The sequence below is a fragment of the Littorina saxatilis genome, linkage group LG3 (assembly GCF_037325665.1).
Source record: "Littorina saxatilis isolate snail1 linkage group LG3, US_GU_Lsax_2.0, whole genome shotgun sequence".
NCBI lineage: Eukaryota > Metazoa > Mollusca > Gastropoda > Littorinimorpha > Littorinidae > Littorina > Littorina saxatilis.
The window spans coordinates 7,954,041-7,968,494 of record NC_090247.1 but is presented as its reverse complement, the minus strand read 5'-3'; the positions used below and the strand labels follow the sequence as shown (position 1 = coordinate 7,968,494).

General features: G+C 39.4%; 1 protein-coding gene across 2 annotated transcripts in view; it reads left to right on the top strand.

Moving 5' to 3' along the window:
* Positions 1–3,549: 3,549 nt before the first annotated feature.
* The window catches only part of LOC138961507 (uro-adherence factor A-like), a 33,135-nt gene continuing 22,230 nt past the window's right edge, over positions 3,550–14,454 (top strand). For both annotated transcript variants that reach the window (XM_070333159.1, XM_070333160.1), the window contains exons 1-2: positions 3,550–3,979; positions 4,995–5,050. In XM_070333159.1, coding sequence (XP_070189260.1) covers positions 3,934–3,979; positions 4,995–5,050 — 102 coding nt within the window. In that variant the 5' untranslated portion in view covers positions 3,550–3,933. The remainder of the gene's footprint in view (positions 3,980–4,994; positions 5,051–14,454) is intronic.

The window sequence follows — 14,454 nt, the reverse complement described above, 5'->3', positions numbered from 1 at the left end:
CTTTCGGATGAGACGAAAAACCGAGGTCCCTTCGTGTACACTACATTGTGGTGTGCACGTTAAAGATCCCACGATTGACAAAAGGGTCTTTCCTGGCAAAATTGTATAGGCATAGATACAAATGTCCACCAAATACCCGTGTGACTTGGAATAAAGTGTAAAAGAATTCCATCTCACACGGCATTAAGTCTCAGGGCTTGGAAACATGAATACACGCATGCAGGAAAAAAAAAATGGGTAGCGCCGTATACTGTATGGCAGCTCGCTTTCCCCAGGGAGAAAGCAGCCCGAATTTCTGTGAGGTTACCCTCATGGACTATATAAAATCTTATCCTTATCCAGGGCCGGACCCAGGGGGGGGTTCCAGGGGTTCCGGAACCCCACCCCTGGAAAAAGCATGTACCTTGCTTTGATTTTTACTAATTTTAGCACCAAAACAATGCTGCTCTTAACCCTCAAAACAAGGCCCAGAATGCACCAGATTGCACAGATTTTAACCGTTTTTCAAAAATTTTCCGGGGGAACATGCCCCCGGACCCCCCTAGTTCGCGCGCCTGCTTTGCAGGCGCGCGCTTGAGGCTTCGCCACTTTGCTGATTTGCCCCCCAAAAAAGGAGGAACCCCCCCCCCTTACAACTCATTTGGTCCGGCCCTGTTATCCTTATCCTTACTTTGGATAACTCAGTAGCTCTTGTTGTTTTTCTTCTTTTCTTCTTCTGGGTTGTCTTCACGTGTGGCGTACATATTGATACACAATGTACAGGGTATTTCAAGGTGTTCTGCCTGTGGATTTGTCTCAAACTTACTACAACAAAGCATATAAAGTTTTCACTTATGATAAGGTGAAACAGAGCTGTGTGTTGAGAGCTGATGAACAGAACAGGTTGATTTAGGCGGAACAGCTTTTTGTTTTCGTAAGTTATCTGTTGGACAGTTATTGCTTTTTTCTCTCAGTTTTAGATTAAATGGCTGCACAGGTTAGTCTTTGTGCCCCCCGCGGGTTAGGGGGAAGAATTTACCCGATGCTCCCCAGCATGTCGTAAGAGGCGACCAACGGATTCTGTTTCTCCTTTTACCCTTGTTAAGTGTTTCTTGTATAGAATATAGTCAATTTTTGTAAAGATTTTAGTCAAGCAGTATGTAAAAAATGTTAAGTCCTTTGTACTGGAAACTTGCATTCTCCCAGTAAGGTAATATATTGTACTACGTTGCAAGCCCCTGGAGCAAATTTTTGATTAGTGCTTTTGTGAACAAGAAACAATTGACAAGTGGCTCTATCCCATCTCCCCCCTTTCCCCGTCGGGTTATAACCTTCGTGGTTGAAAACGACGTCAAACACCAAATAAAGAAAGATCCATAGAATGTTTGTTTTCCAGACGGATCTTGTAGAAGAAAGATCTTTTCTTTACCTTTAATTTATATTTCATGTCAGTTACTGCTAATTGCTTCATTGAATTCATCTGTAATTGATTGTAATAATTTGATGGAAACAAGAGTGACAGCTAGGACAGAAATATGGTGGGTTTTAATGCTGTTTTCTTTTGAAAGTTTTGTGGTTCTTTGATTTCTTCGGCAAGTAAAAATGTCTAGGTGCGAGTGTTGTCCGAATTTCAGTATTTTTTCCTGTTTCGTTGTTGTAGTGTGACAGCATTATTCTATTACATACATGTTGTTTTACTTTTCCATTTTACACATGTGTTAGTGACATTCAAGGTTGTCAGTGACTGTGAGGTTGTATGTTGAATAAATGCTTTCATTCACGTTCTCATTGGTCATTTTTGTCATCCCGACAAATGAGCACTTTGTGCAGGTGTGTGTGTGTTTGTGTGTGTGTGTGTGTTTACATGTGTGTACGCATGAGGGATGAGAGAGAGGTGAATTGTTTTGATGCTTTCAGGGTAAAAAGGACTCCACCATTCTATTTTCATGATGCACAAATGAATTTGTATAATTGCCTAGCGACCTTGGTCGGAACTCATTTGGACTCCGTGACCTCATTACTTTTGCTTACAACAAAGCAAACTATTAGTGCTAAATGTACCATACTTTTCACGAGGAGCTCGGCTTCAAAGTATAGAGGACTTCCAATGATTGATAACAACATTATTTTATTTATACACAAGGCACTATCAAGTGTAGAGCCCACTGCAATTTTAATGTCTGAGTAGGTTGAGTACATGTAGTATTGCAGTTCTGAGTTGTATTACTGATATGAAGAGTGCATTGATGGAAAGGAATGCTGGAGAAAAACAGAGCAAGGAAGACCAGTTAACCCCCCGCGGGTTAGGGGGAGTCCCATATTGGTTGGGACGATAAAGAATTTACCCGATGCTCCCCAGCATGTCGTAAGAGGCGACTAACGGGTTCTGTTTCTCCTTTTACCCTTGTTAAGTGTTTCTTGTACAGTGTATAGAATATAGTCAATTTTTGGCTCACGTAAGTGTAGCCTATGCGATGATAAACTTTGTCTGTCTGTGCGTGCGTGCGTGCGTGCGTTCGTGCGTGCGTGCGTGCGTGTGTGTGTGATAGAAACTTTAACATTTCCGAGTCTATGGATAAAAGCTCGCATAAGAAGATTACGTCTCGGTCAAAAGTGTTTGACGTGTGTGATAGAAACTATTTGAAGACGTCACATTATGACGTAAGAGGGTTAGACGTCACGCAAAGGAATTACTGAAAGTCTCGGTCATTGTTATTGTGAGCGGGCCGAGACTACTTGGCCGATCCAGGGTCTCGCTTTCTTGCACAGTTTCACCTGCTTACTGTGTGTGTGTGTGTGTATGTGTGACGGAGTGATTGAGTTTGTGTTACTGTTTGTCGATTTCTTACGTGAGCCTTGAAGGCTTCGCCTCTTGTTTTAAAGATTTTAGTCAAGCAGTATGTAAGAAATAAGTCCTTTGTACTGGAAACTTGCATTCTCCCAGTAAGGTAATATATTGTACTACGTTGCAATTCCCCTGGAACAAATTTTTGATTAGTGCTTTTTGTGAACAAGAAACAATTGACCTTGACAAAGCAAGACCACCTATCTACGTACAATGACACAGATGATCATGCACACAAACACTGCACATGCACACGCATAATATGTACATTCACATAAATACTGGACTATTTTGAACAATTAGACTAAGTTTGAGTGTTGTCTTCCTTGTTATTAGGCGATAAGTAAGTATGCTAGCCTCTGATCATGACAGGAAACAAAGTTTAAACAAATCATTTAGTACCTATACTATTCCCTAAAGATTGAGTATAAGTTGTTTTCTTTAATGTTTTCAGTTTTTTTAATATGGTTTGAGTAAAAACTAGCAATACAAAAGTCACTCCTAGCAATGTTCTAGTTGTGGCATTTTTAGTAAAAGAGAAAAAATGGAGAGGGAGTAGGGAAAGGTGTGGGTTTGATGGTTATTGGAGAAGTAATTTAGTTTTAAAGGCAGTGGGCCCACAATCCGGCCAAGGTTCGCGCATCAAGGGGGACAACTTTTAGATGCCTTGCGCATGCGCGTCGATGGGCGGCCATTTTTGTTTGAACTAGCAACAGAAGGTCTGTGTGGGTTTTTTTCTCCATTATTTTTTGTTTTGTTTATTTACAGCATCAGCCTCCAACATTTCAATTTGAAGGGCAGAAATAATCAGCTTTCACCTGTAAAGGTGAATCTTGACGTTCTTTGTACACACACAATGCTTGTTTTTTCTTAGCTGAGACTGAGAGAAAAAAGTTAGATGTAGTCTCACCCAAACTTCAAACTGACAGTACTCAACGTTTACATTCCACTTTTTTTCTTTATTTCTTCGCGTGTATTCATCCTTATAGTTTGTTTTATTTTGGCGCAATGGAAGCAGTGGTCTTTTCTACATGAATTCAGTCTCTTGTCAGAGAAATCAGTCTTCAGTTTTTGAAATACTCATACTACATTTCTGAACGGGAATCACAATGACGTTTTTAATGAAACGCGTTGTCACTGCTTCTATTTTGGAAGGTACTTTGTGCTTTATGTTACTTGTTATCGTCCTTAGTTTTATTCTGTGCATTTATGAAAATATACGACATAAAGAAAAAAAATAACTCAGCTGTTCTCTTTATGCACCCCCCACCCCCCTCTCATTCACACACACACACACACATTCACTCACTCACTCACTCACTCACACACACACACATACACAAACACACACTCACACACACACACTCACTCACACCCCCACTCTCTCTCTTTCTCTTTCTCTTTCTCTCTTGCACACACACACACACACACACACACACACACTCACACACATGTTTATAAAACAGAAGCTTTGAGCAGGGTTAAACCCTGGATACATGCGCTATAGAAATATTATGCATTATTTATTATAATATGTTTTCTATACATGCATGATTTCCATACTCCACACTAAGATCAAATGACATTTCTGAGCTACATAAGGTTGAAGTTCTCTTAATTTTGGAACACTGACCTTTTGACAAAGAAGTAAATCAGCTTGAAAAAGTATGAACAGTCAATTTTATGACACCAGTATTATGTACAGCTAGCAGACCAGGGAACCCATACGATTTTGCTGTACGTCTGATTGTCTAAAATACGATCAGTACGGTCGGTAAAAAAAAATTCTACGACAAAAAAATCCTACACTATTTTTCTTTACTAGCTCATCACTGTCATTCACTGTTTCTTTAATGATCAATAATAACTGTATAACTCGACATTTGATCAACGGTTACAGCTTTTGTCATTAAACATTGAAAGAAGCATTTGTTTTAAAATGTATTGGTAAACTTAATCAACGGTGCAACGGGCGCGTGCGAAGCATATGTTTGAATCATCAATGTTCAAATGTTGTGTGGTAATAAACTTTTTTTTTTAAACCACCAAGTTTGTTTGAGAATACTCCAAATACAAAACAGGTCTGAGCTAGACTGTTTCTAGCGATATAATCAGTAATTTCTCTAATCAAATGCCTGTTTAATTTGTTCCTTACAAATTTATCATGCAGATAACACCTACTCAGACGTTATAGCCTTTGCTTTGCTATCTCCTGATGAAAGAAGAGTATATCTATGATTCTTGAATTTCCTGCATTTCTGTTCTGTTCTGAAAACATTCTGTTGTTTAAGAAAGTTGTTTTTTCTTTATTTTATGTTTTGGTTTTCAAGGACATTTGGAATGGTTTTCAGTGCTAAATTTGGTACATTCATTCCACACCTTGAAGCTGATTCTCTCCATATTAATTGATTCCACTAGCTGTCTTCCTTGCTAGTTTGTTTTATTAGGTGATGCAAAGAAGATGGTTTTTGCAAGAGAGTGCATGGGTGAAACTGATCAGAAATGAAAATAAGGAAAATGAGGCCGGGGTCCAGGGGCCGCCCAGGCCCTGGTGGGGTACAGGGGCAACGCCCTGCTAGGGGGCCCAGGGGGGCAAAGCCCCCCCCCCCCCCCCCCGAAGAAAACGAAAAATCAGGCTTTTAAGGGTAAAAGTAGGCCTTGCCTGGTATCTCAAACACACAATTTTGCACATTAAACAATGGTAACAAATGCCAAGCTGTAGTCCGATAATTTGCGCGCCCAGTGAAACAAAGACTCAGCGATGTTCGGTCACTGTGTTAGGGGAAATACGGATCGGATCGCCTGCGAAAAAAAAATAATTTTTTTTTTTTTTTTACAGATTTTGAAAATAAGGAATTCCTTATTTGACCAATTTCATTTGGCGGATTTCCGCCCTGAGGCGGAAAAGTTTCACCCATGAGAGTGGGTTAAGTGTTCTGAATTACTTTTGTTGATGCCCGCAGGAGCGGTGACTCTACTTGAAATGGTTGGGAGAGGTGGCATGGCCCGTTGTTGTTACCATTCTTACGAGATCAGTTACTTTTGTTTTGTTTTGTTTTTCCCTCCTGATTTATGCATTTTCACATCTTTTCTTGTTCATGTGTCATACACGGTGTCAATAGGAAAAACGTGCACTCGAGAAGGTTTTCACTTGAAAAACAACAAAAAACAACGATGTCCCTTTCAACCCGTATGGGGCCCCACATGATGTTAATCACATTCCAACATGTGACAGACTGACCAATCGACCAAACCCATTCGTTCTTCGAGAGAAGTTTAGCGGGAAAACCTTTTCAGTGCCTCTGTAATACAGACGAATCTATGTGCTATGGCGGGCAAAGTGTAGCAGACAACATTATGGATGGATTTATCATGACTCACAGCCATCTAGTTTGACCGTTTCTGGAATCTACAAATAGTTAACTATTTTGTGTTTGTGTTAGAATGTGTAATCAAATGTTACCAAACAGAATAAAGTTATTCGACATTGATACTGTTTGTTTTAACAAGAACACGTACTACCCACCCACCCACCCCCCTTTTCAAGTGTTCTTCCATTTTCTTTTTCTCGTCTGGTGATGCCAGTTCACCGCTAGCTCTGTCGCTGCGCGAGACCCCACAGTCATTGCGTAAACCGCTCCGACACAAACTGGCCGATCGGCTCATCACAAGGGCTTGAATCAAAGCGCCGATTGGTCGAAGTATCCTTTTCCTAGTGTATGGTCTCTGCTTCGACAGAATATCTGACACCTCTCACTACAATCAGTCCCTCATCAGTGTTGCTGAAATACAAAATATAATTTCTTTGTTTTCCCCTTACAGGCAGATGTCCATGTTAGCTCAGTTGTTAGCGATAAGCGCTGCTGAGCATGAGATCGTCGGTTCGACCCCTGCCATAACCTTTCTTTTTTTCTTTTTTAAAAATCTGTTTAACTTCTGTTGTTTTTTTAATTTTTTTCATAAAATTGCCTTTCATTTGTAATTGCTCTATTTAGAATTCTACTTTATTCTAAAGCATTTTGATGATTGAACAGAGATTGAAACAACAATGCTATAGTGAGTCACGAGTCACTACAAACCAAGCTGCAAGGTGAAGTACTGGTTTCGAGGCTAGAAGCAGCATTTATAGTTGACAAAACTTCTTCCGTACTCACTGAAATAAACATGGAAAATCAGCAATTTGTCGTGCATCTGATACAGTTTATACAAAAATAAACAAAATTTCACAGGCACAAACTGATGCATCATTGCATACACATTCTTCTTCTTCTTGTTGATCACAACATACACACTCTTCAAAACCACGACTCCTCGTTTGCATTCCTCTTTTTAATTCCACGTTCCTGCCTCGTCCCAAAAACGGCACAAGAACAAATGTCCACACGATAAAATAATACAATCATAATGTACAGTCAGACATGTGCACATCTACGGTTTCTCCGTAATTTCTCCGATTTTTATATGCAGAATACGGTGCTACGGATTTTTAAATAAAATTCCGAAATTCCGATGGTTTACTCCAAAAAAAAGTTTTTGTACTTTTTTTCTGTTTTAAGATATTTTGACCAATTAGTTGGCCGTTGCGCTGAAAAGACGTTTTCTGATTTACCGGAAGCGCACGTGTTCTCAGCATTGAGTCTTTGTTCTTAGACTTTGTTCGTCCAGCGTCTGCGTGGCAACTTGTGATTGAAGTGAAATATGGAAAAGAAAAACAAGTCGCCTAAGGCGAAATTACTACATTTAGTCAAGCTGTGGAACTCACAGAATGAAACTGAACGCACTGCATTTTTTCACAATGACCGTAGTCCGCCGCTAGTGCAAAAGGCAGTAAAAGTGACGAGCCTGTACATGTTTAGCGCGGTAGCGGTTGCGCTGTGCTGCATAGCACGCTTTACTGTACCTCTCTTCGTTTTAACTTTCTGAGCGTGTTTTTAATCCAAACATATCATATCTATATGTTTTTGGAATCAGGAACCGACAAGGAATAAGATGAAATTGTTTTTAAAACGATTTCGGAAATTTAATTTTAATCATAATTTTTATATTTTAAATTTTCAGAGCTGGTTTTTAATCCGAATATAACATATTTATATGTTTTTGGAATCAGAAAATGATGAAGAATAAAATAAAAGTAATTTTGGATTGTTTTATAAAAAAAAAATTGTAATTACAATTTTCAGATTTTTAATGACCGAAGTCATTAATTAAGTTTTAAGCCTACATGCTCAAATGCAATACCGAAGTCCGGCCTTCGTCGAAGATTGCTTGGCCAAAATTTCAATCAATTTGATTGAAAAATGAAGGTGTGACAGTGCCGCCTCAACTTTTAGAAAAAGCCGGATATGACGTCATAAAAGACATTTATTGAAAAAATGAAAAAAACGTCTGGGGATATCATACCCAGGAACTCTCATGTAAAATTTCATAAAGATTGGTCAAGTAGTTTACTCTGAATCGCTCTACACACACAGACACACACACACACATACACCACGACCCTCGTCTCGATTCCCCCCTCTATGTTAAAACATTTAGTCATACATGTAACTTGACTAAATGTAAAAAGAGTGCGAGATTCAGATAGTGAAGAGGAGACACCAGCTCTGTCACCAAAGAAGAAGAAAACGGCACAACAATGCAGGCGAGGAAACGCCAGGCTTGCTGCTGTCAAAAAAGCCTTTAGGTCACCTACGCTAACAAGATGGCGCGAGCTTCCATTCAAATTAGCTTAGGCAACGAAGGTTCGATGACGTCATCCAATAGTCGCATCACAGAAGGAAATGTACACAGGCTGAACGTAGCCCATTTTAGCTCGACTTACATTGACAGAGAGTCTTGAAGAGAATGATAATAACAAAGTCATTAACAGAGTGCAGACCTCAATGGTCGTAAGAACGCACAATTTTTATATTTAGTCAAGTTTTGACTAAATATTTTAACATCGAGGGGGAATCGAAACGAGGGTCGCGGTGTATGTGCGTGTGTGTGTCTGTCTGTCTGTCTGTCTGTGTGTGTGTGTAGAGCGATTCAGACTAAACTACTGGACCGATCTTTATGAAATTTGACATGAGAGTTCCTGGGTATGAAATCCCCGAACGTTTTTTTCATTTTTGAGTCACTTGAGAAAAAGTGACTATGTAATCGGTCAGTGTTAGTCTGTCCGGCCGGCCGTCCGACGGCCGGCCGGCCGGCCGTCCGTAGACACCACCTTAACGTTGGACTTTTCTCGGAAACTATCAAAGCGATCGGGCTCATATTTTGTTTAGTCGTGACCTCCAATGACCTCTACACTTTAACGATGGTTTCGTTGACCTTTGACCTTTTTCAAGGTCACAGGTCAGCGTCAAAGGAAAAATTAGACATTTTATATCTTTGACAAAGTTCATCGGATGTGATTGAAACTTTGTAGGATTATTCTTTACATCAAAGTATTTACATCTGTAGCCTTTTACGAACGTTATCAGAAAAACAAGGGAGATAACTAGCCTTTTCTGTTCGGCAACACACAACTTAACGTTGGGCTTTTCTCGGAAACTATAAAAGTGACCGGGCTCAAATTTTATGTGAACGTGACTCATTGTGTTGTGAATAGCAATTTCTTCCTGTCCATCTGATGCCTCATATAATATTCAGAACTGCAAAAGTGACTCGATCGAGCGTTTGCTCTTCTTGTTTATATTTAGTCAAGTTTTGACTAAATATTTTAACATCGAGGGGGAATCGAAACGAGGGTCGTGGTGTATGTGTGTGTGTATGTGTGTGTGTATGTGTGTGTGTGTGTGTGTGCGTGTAGAGCGATTCAGACCAAACTACTGGACCGATCTTTATGAAATTTGACATGAGAGTTCCTGGGATTGATATCCCCATACGTTTTTTTCATTTTTTTGATAAATGTCTTTGATGACGTCATATCCGGCTTTTCGTGAAAGTTGAGGCGGCACTGTCACACCCTCATTTTTCAACCAAATTGGTTGAAATTTTGGTCAAGTAATCTTCGACGAAGCCCGGGGTTCGGTATTGCATTTCAGCTTGGTGGCTTAAAAATTAATTAATGACTTTGGTCATTAAAAATCTGAAAATTGTAAAAAAAAATAAAAATTTATAAAACGATCCAAATTTACGTTTATCTTATTCTCCATCATTTGCTGATTCCAAAAACATATAAATATGTTATATTCGAATTAAAAACAAGCTCTGAAAATTAAATATATAAAAATTATTATCAAAATTAAATTGTCCAAATCAATTTAAAAACACTTTCATCTTATTCCTTGTCGGTTCCTGATTCCAAAAACATATAGATATGATATGTTTGGATTAAAAACACGCTCAGAAAGTTAAAACAAAGAGAGGTACAGAAAAGCGTGCTATCCTTCTTAGCGCAACTACTACCCCGCTCTTCTTGTCAATTTCACTGCCTTTGCCGTGAGCGGTGGACTGACGATGCTACGAGTATACGGTCTTGCTGAAAAATGGCAGCTACTTGACTAAATATTGTATTTTCGCCTTACGCGACTTGTTTGATAAATGTCTTTGATGACGTCATATCCGGCTTTTCGTGAAAGTTGAGGCGGCACTGTCACGCCCTCATTTTTCAACCAAATTGGTTGAAATTTTGGTCAAGTAATCTTCGACAAAGCCCGGACTTCGGTATTGCATTTCAGCTTGGTGGCTTAAAAATTAATTAATGACTTTGGTCATTAAAAATCTGAAAATTGTAAAAAAAAATAAAAATTTATAAAACGATCCAAATTTACGTTTATCTTATTCTCCATCATTTGCTGATTCCAAAAACATATAAATATGTTATATTCGGATTAAAAACAAGCTCTGAAAATTAAATATATAAAAATTATTATCAAAATTAAATTGTCCAAATCAATTTAAAAACACTTTCATCTTATTCCTTGTCGGTTCCTGATTCCAAAAACATATAGATATGATATGTTTGAATTAAAAACACGCTCAGAAAGTTAAAACAAAGAGAGGTACAGAAAAGCGTGCTATCCTTCTTAGCGCAACTACTACCCCGCTCTTCTTGTCAATTTCACTGCCTTTGCCATGAGCGGTGGACTGACGATGCTACGAGTATACGGTCTTGCTGAAAAATGGCATTGCGTTCAGTTTCATTCTGTGAGTTCGACAGCTACTTGACTAAATATTGTATTTTCGCCTTACGCGACTTGTTTGTTTTCTGATGGTTATAACCGGAACTTGCTTTGGATCATGGGGCAGACAACTCCCGTAAACCCTTCAAGGCTTACTTCCCTTCTTTGTTGCCGTTAGTTTCATGGCTGACGAACTTCGGAACAGCTGTTACTTTTCGTTTATGTAATATTTAGGGTTTGCTTTACGTGCAAAGTAATGAAGTATGAAGAGCAGATGACAGAAGAGCACTTGATATCTTTCGTGTATGTCTTATAATTTGGTTTGCTGAACGTGCTTCGATAGCTGCATGTGAATGTAAGTAACAACTATTCGTCAGCCATGAAACTAACGACAACAAAGAAGGGAAGTAAGCCTTGAAGGGTTTACGGGAGTTGCTCCATTATCGAAAGCTACTTCCGGTTATAACCATCAGAAAACAATAAATTATGCGTTCTTGCCACCATTGAGGTCTGCACTCTGTTAATGACTTCAATTGTTATTATCATTCTCTTCAAGACTCTCTGTCTAATAAGTTGAGCTAAAATGGGCTACGTTCAGCCTGTGTACATTTCCTTCTGTGGTGCGACTATTAGATGACGTCATCGAACCTTCGTTGCCTAAGCTAATTTGAAAGGAAGCTCGCGCCATCTTGTTAGTGTAGGTTCCTAAATGTCAAAAAAGCTGCTGCCGGAAAAGCTGCTGGCAAATGAATGTCAGAATGACGAGACCAAAGACATTTTCAGAACAAATATTACAACAGTGTTGATATTTCACCTTGGCTTGTTAATAAATAGTAATTCCCATTCTACTGCGTCATAGTGTTTCAGTTTGTGTGCTTTGTGAGCAGAATTATGTCTTGAACTGTCGTTACAGCTTACTACTGAAACATTTTAAAAACTGATGAAATTTGGTTTGTTTACTACTGATGAGCGTTTTGAGTGTGCACAGGTCTGTACAGTACATGTACAGCATGTTCTATCCATGATATAGAACCGTAAGGGCGGGGATATAGCTCAGTTGGTAGCGCGCTGGATTTGTATTCAGTTGGCCACTGTCAGCATGAGTTCGATCCCAGGTTCGGCGGAAATTTATTTCACAGAGTCAACTTTGTGTGCAGACTCTCTTCGGTGTCCGAACCTCCCCCCGTGTACACTACATTGGGTGTGCACGTTAAAGATCCCACGATTGACAAAAGGGTCTTTCCTGGCAAAATTGCTTAGGCACAGTTAATAATTGTCTACCTATACCCGTGTGACTTGGAATAATAGGCCGTGAAAGGTAAATATGCGCCGAAAAGGCTGCAATCTACTGGCCGTATAAAATTTCATCTCACACGGCATCACTGCAGAGCGCCTAGAACTGTACCCACGGAATATGCGCGATATAAGACTCATTGATTGATTGATTGATTGATTGTAAGAAGCAACATTTAGTTAATTGACATTTGTATGTGAATGCAGCACTGGTGCAGAAACAGTCGACCATTATTTCTTTGAATGCCCAACTTATTTGCAAGAACGCCAGGATACCATTTATACCATTCAGAGTCGTTGATTTAAAATGTCATATTATAAGAAGGGGATATGAATGCAAGTCAGCTTGAAAACATTAAAGGCACAGTGCAGCTCACAGCCTTCGTTTTGCGTTTTTGTTGCAGCTGAGTGCATTTACAGTTCAAAAATCCTCCTATGGTAGTAAAACAAACCCAAAACTACCCAACGACGACATATGTGAAGCTCGACAGTTTCTTGTTCACGCGAGTGCATAAATTAACCTAGTTATTACCTTGGTGTTTGGTCGGAGTTCGATTCAACTGAGTGATTCCGGCCTCCATTTTGTTTTACACAAACTCATGATGATGTCTGACATAGTTTGCTCAGTGACGTGTCTTTTTGTGCATGATGTGGTGATCTACCTGATCTAAATTTAGATCCAATAATAGGTCAAGACCAGCCGGGTCCGAGTACGAAATTAATTCGTAAAAAAATCGCAGTTCTTGACTCTTCAATCAATCAATCAATATGAGGCTTATATCGCACGTATTCCGTGGGTACAGTTCTAAGCGCAGGGATTTAAAAAAAAAAAATTATTTTAATTTTTTGTTGTTGTTATGCAATTTATATCGCGCACATATTCAAGGTGCAGGGATTTATTTATGCCGTGTGAGATGGAATTTTTTTTACACAATACATCACGCATTCACATTGGCCAGCAGATCGCAGCCATTTATCCTACTTTTTTTGGCCTATTATTCCAAGTCACACGGGTATTTTAGTGGACATTTTTATCTATGCCTATACAATTTTGCCAGGAAAGACCCTTTTGTCAATCGTGGGATCTTTAACGTGCACACCCCAATGTAGTGTATACGAAGGGACCTCGGTTTTTCGTCTCATCCGAAAGACTAGCACTTGAACCCACCACCTAGGTTAGGAAAGGGGGGAGAAAATTGCTAACGCCCTGACCCAGGGTCGAACTCGCAACCTCTCGCTTCCGAGCGCAAGTGCGTTACCACTCGGCCACCCTTTGGGTGCAAGTCAATGAAACTTGGTAGTTCTTCTAACGGATAGCTGCCTGAGGTATGACTAAAAGCCCCAGTGGCTCCGTGCACCTGGATTTGACAAGTTCAGTACCTTTAATATATTTAAAACCGTTCAGGAATTGTGTAAGACTTAAACTTGCTGGTTTGGACAAAACCTCTCTCTCATTCTCTCTCTCTCCCCATGTACTTCTTTTATTTTATTCTCTTCTTCTTCATTCCAAAGCTTTTGAGTGTTTTTGCATATTGTGTAAGTGTACTAGACTGTCTGCTATGTTCCTATCTATGGTTGTAAGTTTGTGTTGAAGGCAACACCATACGCCGTAGGCTTGTTGTTTTCACTTCATGTCAATGCAAACTTCATGAACATATGTAATACATGAATAAAACATTGTTTTAAACCAACCGTACGAAGCACATTCTTTGATCATCTATCAAATTCTATCTGCGCTCAGAGTAAGTCACAGTTCTGCTTACTTCTGCCAACAATCTCAAACCGTACCCTACCAAACAGCACATAATAGCGTCAATACAACCAATCACCATCAATCAATCAATATGAGGCTTATATCGCGCGTATTCCGTGGGTACAGTTCTATAAGCGCAGGGATTTTTTTAAATTTGTAAAAAAATATTTTATGCAATTTATATCGCGCACATATTCAAGGCGCAGGGATTTATTTATGCCGTGTGAGATGGAATTTTTTTTTACACAATACATCACGCCATCTCCAGAATAGAATTGTATCTCTTTGGTCAAACGCATCACAATCTTGCAGCCAATGCATGGCTGGTCCAAATCGTATATCTCACTCCCTACTGTGCGATTTTTCCTATGCTTTCCACTGTATACTGGCCATTTGTATTAGTTGGTAAAACAATCATTACTAAAGAAGTACTCAACACAGATATTTGAAACTTTCAGGGTTTACTGTTGATATGT